Source organism: Oryctolagus cuniculus, chromosome X (genome assembly GCF_964237555.1).
Source record: "Oryctolagus cuniculus chromosome X, mOryCun1.1, whole genome shotgun sequence".
Classification (NCBI taxonomy): Eukaryota; Metazoa; Chordata; class Mammalia; order Lagomorpha; family Leporidae; genus Oryctolagus; species Oryctolagus cuniculus.
In genome coordinates, this window is record NC_091453.1 from 85154961 (window position 1) to 85168588 (window position 13628).

The 13628-nt window shown below is 43.7% G+C and overlaps 1 protein-coding gene across 3 annotated transcripts in view; it reads right to left on the reverse strand.

Moving 5' to 3' along the window:
* The window catches only part of ATG4A (autophagy related 4A cysteine peptidase), a 67433-nt gene that overhangs the window by 4173 nt on the left and 49632 nt on the right, over positions 1–13628 (reverse strand). For all 3 annotated transcript variants that reach the window (XM_008272859.4, XM_008272860.4, XM_070067444.1), the window contains exons 4-9: positions 11855–11953; positions 8251–8352; positions 7993–8065; positions 5077–5156; positions 4216–4403; positions 4016–4094 (exon numbers count right to left, since the gene is read on the reverse strand). In XM_008272859.4, coding sequence (XP_008271081.1) covers positions 4016–4094; positions 4216–4403; positions 5077–5156; positions 7993–8065; positions 8251–8352; positions 11855–11953 — 621 coding nt within the window. The remainder of the gene's footprint in view (positions 1–4015; positions 4095–4215; positions 4404–5076; positions 5157–7992; positions 8066–8250; positions 8353–11854; positions 11954–13628) is intronic.

Below are 13628 nucleotides of genomic sequence, written 5' to 3' on the forward strand. Positions count from 1 at the left end.
GGCCATTAGGGACCTTTCTGCCTCTTCTGACATTGAAAAGCATCTTGACCTAGAATCATCACTTCTTAGACTTACACTCAGGGAGTGTCTCTGGTAAAGGAAAAAGCCTTGGACTCCAAAAGAAATGCTCCCCAGATCGAATGAGGATGCTAACTCTGCTATGGATGAGATACTAATGAGCTGACTTCCGGTCCTGATTAGGTAACAAGTTGGTGATTGTCAGCAAGGTAGTAGATTTCTGTCAGAAAGCACTGCCTTTGCCTCTCTAACATCAGTACAGATGTGACTCACTGGGAAAACTCACTTTGGGACGGTTGACTTTTGCACCTAAGAGAAAAGCCATGTGTTGTTAAATTGAATAAGCCTTACCCAAAAACTGTCCTGGGAGGAGTTCTGGGTAACATTTCTACTTGGACCTAATCTTCCGAGGGCTGAGAGTCCTTCCAGCACTCATCAGCAACAACTGTGTAAGCAAAAATACCGAAAGGGACACCCTGACCTCACCGTCCAGGCTTGAGTGCCATCTAGGCCTCTGTGTTCTCAACTGTGCCAGGCGACCAAAGAGACATCTACTTGCATCAGGAGACTGGGGGGGGGGGATGCCCCCAAAGCCCTCCTTGGTATGGCACTGAAGATTGATTGGGCACATTTATGTATTTCTGTTGGCAAAGAATGTGCTTCCCAGAGCCGATGAAAAGTTTCACTTTATCATAAACCAAGAACAAACCACTTCATTCGCTCTCTTTGAATGTTCTTGTTTATAAACTGGGGTCACTGCGCCTGTCTTGGAAGATTCCTTCCTGGAATCTTGGAAACCTGGAAGATTCTACCTCTGTGAAATGCTTCTAACACAATACAGGTACAAGATGGCCACAGAAATATCTTCCTTTAAATCAAGAGCATTTTCCGGTAAACATGTTGACAAGTATATGGAAATCGATGTTGCCATATGACCAGTCAAGTGACTGGCTCCTCCTAGAACACAGGTGGGCAAGATCAGTGATAGCAAAAACACCTCGGGTCACACTAGAGAGCAATAACCAAGATGCTTAAAGGAAGCCTACCTGAGACCATACTAAGATAAGAGGAAAAGGAAGTTGTGGACAAGGAAACTGAAAGCCAAAGAGGGCTAGAACTCAGCCATCTGCTGGAGTGTTGTGAGTTCAGGCAGTGGAAATAATAACCTCTGCTCTGGCTCTGGCCAGGACCTTTCTCTATGAGGGTGAGGGTGTGAGTGAAGTGTGTGTGTGTGTGTGTGTGTGTGTGCAGCTGCCTTGTTTCTCATAGTGCTGGTAAGAAACATAGTAGAAGATGGAAAGAATCCTAGAACTGCTGTGGGGAGTACGCACAGGTCTCAGATGAGGCCCCGGGGGAAGGTGCAGGCTGCTCAACCCTGCAGAGACAGGGTTAACACAATAGATCTCAAGGTGGCAATCTCTCCTCAAGTGCAGCAGGCAAAATGTGACAACCTGCATCTTCCCAGGACCACAGCCTGACACATCTAGAGGTTCTCCCAGCTTCCCGCCAGGCAGGAGGGTCTCAGGAAAGCAATGGAGTGTGGCAGGCACAGATACCCTAGTTGGAACCAAATGCTAGCTTCACAACTTTCTAGCTGAGTGACTTTGAGGAAATAACCTCTCTTAGTAGTTTCACTAGGTGTAAAATGGAAATAACGGTCTGGACTTCACAGGGGACAGAGAGATGGGGAGAGAGAACTATGCAGAAACCCAGGCATAATACAGGTGTTCAAAAAATGGCAACTCTCAACCCTCGCCTCCCTTTAGACCCTCTGCTGATCCGGGCCACTCAACCTCATCTAATAAGGGGGTGAGCCACAAAGGGGGAGCTGGAAGACTTGGGAGCCACACGTTTGCACAAGGGATTTACAAATGAGTGAGAGGATGGGCGCTATGTGAACCACTATCTTGGATTATTCAAGAAATAAAGCTTGCCTGGATCTCGTTAATGAGAAGTCAGATTCAGGAAATGGGGTTATGCCAGCTTGGCAAATTCTCTCTGGGCATCTTGGGATAGGGAGGCCAGGGTGCTCAGGAGCCACATACACTATTCACTGAGATCCCTTCCAATCTGTTCCAAACGTGTCTTAAAGTATTGTTCTGGAATGAATATCTGTGTTTCCGCAGAATCCATATATTAAAAGCCTATCCCCAGTGGGCTGGAACTAGGAACTGGGGGCTTTGAGAGGTGAAACACTGATGAAGGTAATAGGATTAGTGTCTGCAGAGGCCATACGAGCTCCCTCGCACTTTCTACCACGGGAGGACACAGTGACAAGGTGCCATCCATGAACTAGGGAGCAGGTCCTTACCACACATGGAATCTACCAGTGCCTTCATCTTGGAATTCCCAGCTTCTAGAACTGTGAGAAATAAATCACTGCTGTTTCTACACCACTCAGTCTGTGGGACACTGGTAAAGCACCCTGAACAGACTAGGACAAGCATAAGCAATAGGAAATAACTGTTTGCAATATTTTCTTTGTCAAGAACCCAGAAGCTTAGGAATCAAGGGCATCTAAATTTATATAACTCCAAATATTGAGTTTTTTTTTTTTTTTTTTTTTTTTTTTTTTTTTCAAATATTGAGTTTTGTACCTAGGAAAAACAAAAGCCACCATGGGCTCTTAGTTTCCATTCATCTGTAGTTCTTAGGATTGACCAATAGATGGCAGCATTAGAGAGCACAGAAGCAGCTGTGCAAAAATCCCCTTTTTCTGGAAGAAAGAGGTAGCAAAGGAAAGAGGTGTGGGGGTGAGGCAGGGTGGAGCTACCTTTCGCCATGCGCGGACCGGAAGCCTGGCTCTTTGTGAATGCTTTACTGTGAGATGACCCGACAGTGAGTTGGGTGTTAGCCATGTTTCACAGAAGACAAACCACGACTGAACGACTTCATATCCTTTAACTGCACTAACACAACTTGGCAAAAAGGAGACTAGCACGCAAAGTGAGGTATGTCTGTTTCCATCGCCCCTCACCTCCACGAATCTCCAGGAGATGTGTGGGGGAGGCTGACCAAGGCCATAGGCCATCTCTACCCTGTCCTCTGCACATCCCTTCCTGCCATGTTCACAGAACCACTCTAGCTCTCCCTCACCTATGGACCAATCTAAGCTCATAACTTCCTTGAGACCCAGTCTCAGTCTACCCTACCCCTGCCAGAGGTGTGCTGGAGGCACCACTCCCTTAACCCACACCCTGGTCTTCAAAGCAGGGTCTGTGGACTAGCAGTACCGGCACCACCTAATTTGCAATGCAGACTCCCAGGCTCTAAGGCAGGCAGACCCCCTGAATCTGCATTCTAATAGGTAGTCAAGGTGATTTGTGTGCACGGTGAAGCTCACTGTGTGTGTTGAGGGCCTTAAATGCTTCTGATGGCAGCCACTGAGTGAGAAAGGTGGCTGGGTTTGTGGAGGCACTGGCCTATGCAAGGAGTGTTGGGCTGTTCCTTTCAGGGTTCATGGTAGGAAATCAGTGCCTTGAAGGCTTGGCCCCTGTTGTCAGGAAAGGAATAATTCTGCCTTTGCCTCCTCTAATTGCCACTCTGTTATGGCTCTAAACAATGAGCCAGCACACCCAGCTCTGGGGACCTGGGAAGGCAGAGGGCACCTCCTAGCTTAGCTGCCTGAACCCCAATAAGAAGGAGATCAGCAAAGCCACGGGACTGAAATGCCACTGCCCTGGGCCTCACAGGCAGGAAAGAGATGTGCTGGATGAAGCTGTGACCTTGTGACCCACCCGGTGAGAAAGCTGAGGAACCATGTTACCAAGAGGCAAGGAAACAGAGGCTCTCAAAGGTGGCCTGCATTCCGCCAGGCACCCGTAAGCATTCCTCTCCATAGATCAGCCTAGAAGACAGAAGGAGCAGACCAGACGCCATAGCAGCGCTGAGCTACACAGGGGCCCACTCATTGCCATCACCTGGTCTCCCAGGCAAACCTCATGCCCACTCCCTCCCGTTGCCCATGGTGACTTACTTGTGAGTCCTCCTTTCTTACCTAAGAATCCTATGAAATAATAGGCGTTATTTGGTTTTCCTCCTAATGCCCCTAAAGACTGTGGCATCTTAAAACACTCCTGGAGGGAAAGAGAATGCAAGATTCTCAACTCACTTGTGGACTGCTGCTCACGGATCTCTGTGCTGGCATGGCGGTATGATGGGCAGGCAGCAATGGGCTCAGGAAAAGGGGCAACTTACTTTGAATGCATCAACATAGACAGGATTGATTTGGTTTATGCCCAGCCGGAGGGGCACAATGAGCAGCAGGGGTTTCCAGGCTGGGCAGCAGGCAGAGGTGCCCTTACTCTGGTTCGAAGCAGTCAGAGAATCATGGAGCCTTTCACCAGGTGTGTTGGCACTCAAGGGAAGGACACAGCACATTTTTTCTAGAACGGGAAGGTAAGAAAGTTAGGTAAGTAAGGGGTAGCCAGCTGTTGGAAATACTGCAAATGCAAAATAAAGGGGCGCCTCAGGTAATACTCCTTGCCTGGAGGGCCCTCCCCACCACCACCAGGGCACAGCTGGCCCCAACCTCGCATAGGAAGCCTGGGCCATTCCTTCAGTCTCATGCTCTTCATTCTGGTCACTGCCTGCTTGTTTAGCTCCCAACAGGTATTCTGGGTTTATTAAGGAAATCTCATTTCTCAGCTAGTTCGCAAGGGCCTCTGAAACAGGAGCTGTGACTTTAGGCTTCGCCATCCCCCATGGATGGGAGCACAGGCCTGGATAAGGGTGGATCTTTACAAAAGATCTATCAATGGCTTAATGAAATGCACAGTCTGGATTTCCCACAGGAAAAGGGTATAGTACCTCATCAAGGGGCAGCAAAGATCCTCCAATGGCTTACTCCGTCACAGAAAGCCCAAGCAGAAGAGCGCCAGAGCCCAGTGCTCTCCTAAGCTTCCCCGCCCTGGTGAGGGAGGCCAGAGCCCCAGTGCTCTCCTAAGCTTCCCCGCCCTGGTGAGGGAGGCCAGAGACTCTCTCTGGCCTTAGATTTCTAAATGCTGAGGAAGGAACTCATCACCCCCAACACGGAAGATAAACAGGTTGAGCACTCACTGATGTCTTCAATGACCACTGTATTATCCATTGAAACATAAACAGCCAAGGAATTCCATTCATCAAATAAAGCAAGTTTTCTGCAAAGCAACATATAATGAAGTCACAACTGGGTAAGATGGGCAAGTCAGCAGGAAGCAATTATAATGTACAATTTATGCCCAGTGTTCCCAAAGTCACTGAATGTGGAGCCACAGAGAAGCTGGTACTCAGGTCAGCACTGGCTCCTGTGACAGATCTCTAGGACAGTCCATATCCGGGGACTGTGAGAATGCCAGAGTCACTGTATCTGAACTTCAAAACAAAGGCATAGCTTACAACATGGAATAGTCTACCTCACAAAATGAAGGCTTCCTGCTGGCCAAAGAAAAAGAAAGAAAGAAAAGTCAGCCACACAGCTACTCTCAAAGTTGTGGGAAACTGTTTTTCTTAAATCAATGACATTCCTACTATGTGTCTGAAAAAAAGAAAACTGTCATTGAAATATATATTTGTTGGTGAGCATACATAATGTGGACAATGAGCCCCCCAGGAAAACCCAGAGGGAGATATGAAGATACTTCAAAACATTCATGGAAAACAGAATTACAAGATAAATTTACTTGGGAGCAAAAAAAATGTAAAATAGATATATACGAGAGGTCGTCAATAAGTTCATGAAAGTACAAAGTATGAAACAACTATGCATAGATTTCAAAATATTTTTGCACCAAAATAAACTTTTTCTTTTACTTCTATCTTTCTTGACTTTTTTGAAGTACCCTGGGAGCAGGGAGGAGGGGAGAAAGAGAGAGAGAGAAATGTTCTCTCTCATACCTCACCCCCATCACCACGAACACTCTTCAAGGAGACTTATGTCACAGACTGACTCTGGTTGAGGCCTACCCGGTCAGCAGCTGAAGAGACAGCATGCCAACTTGCATGAGTTCAGGGGCTGTCACAAAGAAAAACCCTTTGAAAGAGAGATGATCTCAGGTCATCAAAAAAGCACCCTGCGATTTTTCCCTTCCCTTTCACCTGTCGACTTCTGGGATTCCTAGGAAAGGTCTAGACTCACTAGACAAAAGCAAACAAACAAAAACACCAACATTCTGTCTACCAATGTAGCTCCCTGCAAGAGGTAAATTACCATTACACTTTTATTTCGCTCATTTTGATGTATTATCTTTCTCCAGAACAATATAAATACTACTATTAATAATACACTGACAGTCCTCAATTTAGATAGTTCAACTTAGGATTTTGTTGACTTTATGATGTTGTGAACTTGATACACATTCAGTGGAACCTGTAGTTCAAATTTTGAATTTGAGTCTTTTCCCAGGCTAGCAATATAGGGTACAAAACTCTCTTGTGATACTGGGCAGTAGCAATGAAACACAGCTCCCAAGAAGCCCCACAATCACGAGAGGAAAGGACTGTGTTAAGCTGTGATGTTCAGTAGGGCAGGTGTATTAAATGCTTTTTCCATTTAACAATACTTTCAACTTACAATAGGCCTATCCAGACATAACTCCATTGTAAGTCGAGGATCCCCTGCACTATGGTTAATGAAAACATGATGAATCAGAACCCACTTGAATTCCTCAAAGAATGCCATTTGCTTCCTGTTGCAAGCCTCAAAATTTAGAAGAGGCAAATTCTGAAAGATGCCATTTAGCAACAAACCATTGCACGCTTCAGTTTGGACCCTGACATAGTCATTCTAATCTCTCATATTTTCTACCCTGGTTTCCTGCATTGGTTCTCAAAATACTGCCAAGTCCTCAGCACAGACAATGATGCCCAAAAGGCCATTCTAAGACAAGAAGTGGCCTCGGAGAGGCTACACTATTAGCAAGGAGTCAAACCAAGATACAGGTTTTTCTTTGGGTCTCCAGTAATTCCAGACCACTCCCCTGACATGCACATTTCCAAAACATCCCAGTTCACTGCAGATTGGCTAATAATTGTTAAAGGGCCCCATATGTACTCTGCACATGGCAGGTGTCGCCATAATGCCCAGAAATTGAAGTACGGAGCATCAAAGGAGTCCAAGTAGTTTCAATCTTCTGATCCCTAAATCTGGCTTCAGATCCTGGTTGCCATTTTAATGTACTAAATGAGTATTTATTGAGTACTTTCGTGTACCAGGAAGCTCCACAGAAGAAACAGGACAAATCTCTGCCCTTATGGGCTCTGTATTTGGTGGTGTAGGCTGTCAGGAAAGAGTGACCACAGGTAGGGTGAGCTGCAGGTGTAGGCACTGATGCCATTCACCACATTAACTCCCCAGAAGTTGGTCCTGGCCTCTCCTCTGCACCTCTCATAGTGGGAGGTGAACTCTGGAATCCTACAGGCCAGCTGTAAAAGTATCATATCAGGGTACCCGGAGTCTTCTAAGAGATGACAAACTGATTCCAAGACTCCTTCAGGGTTTGTCTCCTCCAAGAGGTAGTGAGTTCCTTGAGGCAAGGAAGGTGTCTAGCATCTTGCTATACACCCAGCCCTTAGCATAGTCAAACCATGCTGTCAACGTGGAATGAATTAACAGGTTTTTAAAATACTATGCAGGGTGAGAGTCCTTTATTTTCTTAGGCTGGTTCAGCCTTCACCACATAAAATGACACTTTCAGCTTCAAAAGGACCCTCAGCTTAATGGCTCAGGGCACATAAGTGTCCATTTGAAGGGTGAGACACTGAATGTGTTCTGGGGTACAGGTACATATACTGATGCCAATGAATACAATGCTGGGATAGCAAGGCAAATATCTATACTTACACGTTTCAAAGAACCATCTAGATGTTTGATGGCATACTGGGAAAGGTGGCTTAGTGGGTTTGCAAGAACACTTAGGTTGATGGGAGGTTTAGCTGGGTGGGTAGGGAGGCACAGGAGACAGCAGAATAAGGCACATACCAGACTTTTTTACTTACTTTAACACCTGTGCAACTGTATTTGGTCCAAACCATTCGCCAATTGATTTCCCTTCTCCTACACCCATTTGTGCTGTTTTATGTGGAAAAAATTAACATGTTAGTAAAATATCTTCCAACAAGCCACATACCCCCAATAATTTTTTGTATAAGTAATTAAGCAGATGAACAACTTAGTGAAGCCACATGTAAGCCAGGGGACAAAAAAGAGCAGATATAGGCATTGCCATTAAACAAACTATTGACTGATGACCTTACCCATTTGATGAATAGAGTAGCAACAGTCTTTTCTATCTAAGAAGCACTGTAGGATTCGTTGGTATTCTTTGGGTTGTTCTTTTTGTTTCTCCCAGTTCCAGTCTTTTGAAGGGAAAAAAAAAAGTGTTAACATCATTTTTACAACTGTTTGTTACCTCTCTGAAGTCTTATTATAACTGTAAATTAGGAAGAAAACACATCCTTCTTTTCAATGCCAAAGACATCTAGAAACTAATTACTATAAAAGATTCAGTAGGTTTAAAGGGAAAGCCAAACAAGAAGTTAACCAAGGAACTGACTTAGCTCAAGGACTAGAGATAGATAAATATTACATAAAAACAGTGGCACAAAGGCCTTTCTGGTCAGTCCCTTAGTGGAACAAGAGGCTACCACAAAACCTGGCAGTATAGCTATACATAACTCAGACGCCATAGTGTTTCATCTCCACGCAGAGAGCAATGGCTTTTGCCCTTATATTTTGGCAACCTTGCCAAAAGAGTCTCAGAGAGGGGCTGAAGTATTCTTTTTATTTTTTTTTTAAGATTTATTTGAAAGAGTGACAGAGAGAGAGGAAGAGACAAAGAAAGGGATATTCCATTTGGTAGTTTCCACCCTAAATGGCCACAATGGCTGGGGCTGAGCCAAGCTGAAGCCAGGAATCTGGAACTCCATCTGGGTCTCCCACATGAGTGCAGGGGCCCAAGTACTTGGGCCACCTTCTGCTGCTTTCCTAGATGCATTAGCAAGGAGCTGGATCAGAAGCAGAGCAGCTAGCACTTAAACCGGCACTCTGATATGGGATACTGGTATCACAAGCAGTGACTTAATCCACTGTGCCTCAACACCACCCCTGGGAATGCACTATTCTAACATACAACACTCCACAGGGGAATATACACAACTAAGGGGAATTCACAACTAAGAAAGCTTTCAAAAAATTACATATTGCTACTTTTACACTACCTTTTTAGTTTTTGCTTTGTTTTACAATTTTTATTTTTATTGAGTTTTAACAGATAGATATTCATAGACACAATTCTAAGAATATAATTATTTCCCTTCCTCCCTCCCTTTTCCTTCCTTCCTCCCTCCCTTCCTCTTTTCCTTCCTTCCTTCCTTCCTAGTTTTTGAGATAACATATTTTTAATTTATATTATAGTCAAGGTCTGTATATAAAGATAATTGAAAATGAATCTTGATGTGAATGGAATGGGAGAGGGAGCAGGAGATGGGAGGGGTGCGAGTGGGAGGGAAATTATTGGGGGGGGGGGTGGAAAGCCATTGTAATCCATAAACTGTACTTTGGAAATTTATATTTACTAAATAAAAAAATAAATAAATAAAAATATATTATAGTCAAGGGCTTAATTCTCCACCAAACAAAGGATTCAATAGGTAAAAAGCAAAAAGATCCTAATTTAGTGGAAATATAGGCAAGGGCTGTGAACAATAGTTAAATTACTCCACTTTTTTAAAAGTTCACACTGAGAAGCTGGTGTTTGGTCTAGTGGTTAAGATGCCTGAGTCCCACATCATAGCGCTTGGGTTTGATACCCAGCTCCAGCTCTTGACTCCAGCTTCCTACTATTGCAGACCCTGGGAGTCGGTGGTGATGGTTCAAGCAATTGGATTCCTGCCACCCACTTGAGAGACCTGGTTTGAGTTCCCAACTGGATTCTGGGCATTTGAGGAATGACCCAAAGGATGTGATATGTCTGTCTGTCTGTCTCTCTCTACCCCTACCCCCAACCCTCAAATAAATAAATGTTTTTTAAAGTCCACACTGAGCTTTGCCAAAACTAATATCTTTTCTATCAGGTGTTCAAGGTTTCCTTAAGACAAAAGGCAAAATAACTACATCTGTGGGGTCCCAGCTGTGCCTTAGGCATAGTCCTCCCCACCCTCTCTCACCCCCATATCCTACATAGATCACTTATAACTTTACTGAGGACAACTGTAAAATCCCCACATAATCACTGCTGTGGGCAGATTGCATTACTCCCATCCTCTCAGCTCTAGGAACTCTAAGGGGACCGATTGTTGAGGCTTAGTCTGCTTCCAAGACATAAGTTTCTCTCCTGAGGTTTTAGAGAGAATTTGGATAAAGAGCTTACAAGCACTTGATGCCAAGGGCTATTATCTCTAGAACCTTTGGTTTTCTTTTGCTTCTAATACTTCTGAAACCAAAGTTTTAAACTTTAGGTCCAACACAGACTTCAGAGAGTGAACTACATTCAACTTTTTTTCATCAGTGACTGAACTGCCCAAATCTAGGGAAATCCTGATTAACTGGCTGCTAAGTACCATGCGGTATTTACTGATGACAGTGCTAAGTGAACACCCCAACTCAATTTTAAAATAACTGAAGAGGCAGCAATCCAAAAGGTTTCTTTACAAAATTACATCTTGTAATTTATCTTAACTACAGGATCTATTTCCAAATTCTCCCTGCTACTTGTGTTTATATTAAAACGATTGGGACTGCTGACTGTGAAGGTTTTTCTCCAATTTGCTGCTACCTCCAGAATTAACTTCTGGATTAATCACTTGAATGAATGATAAAAAGTTAGATAGTAAGAACGAATCTACTCTCAGAAGCATCTCTACAGCAGGGAAGTCACTACATTCTATTCCCAAACCTATGTTCTCTTTTGATTTGAGCATGGGGCAGATCACCTTACGTCCCAGAGTCAGTTTCCTCTTGTGAAAATAGAAATTATGATACTACCCTGTGGAAGTGAACACAGGATATCCTAAACCCTGATGAGAAGGATATGCCCTGAAGCCTTTCCAGATCCTTCTCCAGTCCTCTCTGGAAACAAGCAAGTCAGGCAAGTTTCCACAGCAGGGAAAGGAGAGTGACGTTTGCATAACTCTGAACCTCAGTCAGCAACAGCCAATGAGATCAGAAGCCCAGTGTTATCCAAAGTGCCCTTTCACTCTCTCTGAAGTCCAACCAGACTTTCACCCAAGTTCCTGGACTGGCATCCAACCAAGGTCATCCTCCAATGCCCACAAGGAAGGACACACACGTCTTAAGAAAGCAAGACTTGAGAGTTCCAACAATGATTACCAGAAAGTTCTTAATTAATAAAGCAGCCTCCTGAGGAAGCTGATTTAAAGATTTCTTCTTCATCAAATGGGCATCCTCAGTGAATGGAAACCAAAATAGCACCAGTTGCTTCATTAGGTATATCCTTTAGGTCACTTCTATCCTTCAATGGGCAGATATTTCAAATGAGGCCAAGAAACAGACTCACCACCACACCCTTCTTCCAGTTCCTTTTGTTATCTGGTATTTTTAAGGACTCACTCAAACAATAGCAAAGATGGAACCTCTAAATGACACACCTGCCTCAGCATTCAATTGTGTACCAGGAAAAGAACTCTCTGGCTTGGTGAGTCACAAGGAACACTAGCTGTTTCCTTCCGGTGAGGGACTCTGTTGCCTTGTCAGACCTACCATGTAAGCTTGCAAAGAGCATTTTGGGACCTGCAGCTTTGTTCCTGAGTGTTCCTAGGTCTCAGCATCAATGCTAAACCAACACTGGGAAGTGATACTACACAGGTATCTGAGGCAGTTTATAGAACAAATTTAACTCACCCCTTCCCAAGTGTCTACAGATAAGGGCTTGAGCCAGCATCATCTGTCCACAACGCAGCATACAACCCCAGCCAGCATCAGATGAAGGGCCTGTTCCCCCTGTTGGTAAAATGGATGGGAATGAATATGGGTTCCTTAAATTGCCTTTTCCTGAAACATCAGCATATTTGAGAGTCACACACACAAAAAAACAGGCAAATACACATGCACTCAAAAGGGAAGTGGAGGACTGAACAGGATTTGAGTATAGGGTTAGAATTTTCAGAGATAATTCTGAGTCAACCAAAATGGGTTTGGGGGCCAAAGACAAAACCAACAAATGAACTAAACCTGCCTGTTGGATGTTCTGCTTGGAGACTTCTAGGTATACATGATACAACTTTTATAGATGACAGCCATGCATGGCTACTAACACTTAATGCATTCCATGGCATCACCTGCCAGACCAAACTTTGACTTGTACAGCTCACTTGCATGGCCCTGAACTTCTCAGGAGAGCCAGTCTTACCTTAGTTAAAAAACAAATACTACCAAAGATTGTCATCAACATGATCAAGAGACTTGGAAGGCTCTTAACTATTCTACAAATACATTATAAAGTTCTGAACAGCAAGAAGAACAATGTAAAAGAGAGGAAAGAGATCTGCGTTAGGCACCAGAAGTCTCTAGTTACCTAATCCAAGTCTCATTTACAGACTGGGGATAACAGAACATGGTCAGCCTACTATTGGTGGATAATGTGAGAATCAAGTGGGATATTTGTCAAAGTGTCCTAGAACCCATACAGGATGATACAAATATTTATTGTTATGATATGGTCACAATTTAAAATAGTATTAATAAATTAGAAATGTACCATATCTTTGAAATATATAAAACCAGTTAATAAATAAGACAACAGGGTCCATTTGAAGAATACTTGACATAAAGAAGATCCCACATATATGGTCAGAGTGAGCTCAATATCCTTTTTCAAGGGACCAATGAAATCAGGTCGCTTGGATAGCAGAGGGGATATTTTTCTTTCATTGTCTTCCTTTTCCTACAAGAAAGTAGGAAGTATGCTACAAGCATTATGTCAGGTGACTAACTTTAAAGGGAGCCATCAGCCTTGCAAGACAATCGAGCTAAGGTAGTCCCTTCTTTCTTTTTGTTGTGGGGATTGAAGGACAGTTGCTACCCCAGTAGGGGGAGGAGAGCGGCCATTTCTGAGCTGGCTCTTTGTTAATGCATTTGCTCTTGCTAATGCTGGGATTACAGGCCAGATCAGTGTGGATAACGCACAATGAAGCCCCCATAAAGAAGAGATCATCTATTGCCAAAACATTGTCAGAGTTGAATTGGAAATGTTGTCCAGCCTTGAAGAAAAAAAACTCTCCTAGAGAAATAACAGTTTATACCCACTGCATATTAAAGATTGTTCTTTTGTTTCTATTACTGTTTGGAGTACCCTCTGTGGGGGGCAAAAAAATGTGTGTGTGGGTTTCATTTTGTGCACTTAATGGAAAGGCTGTACCTAGTCACTAGGTACAGTCTTGCAACAAAATTGGTCAGACAGGTTTCCTCTTAGGAGTGTAGCTTCTGCCACTTGTAGGTCCTTTTCCTTCAGGGTCATGATATTAGGAAGTAGCTACCATACTTGCAAATATTTTACACAAGTCATCTTTAGAGGATTCACGTAGCTTATTGAACTGCCCTTTTTTTCTATATCACAGCTCATAACACCTTAGAATGAATTTCAAGAACATCTATTATAATTTATCTCCCAATAGCA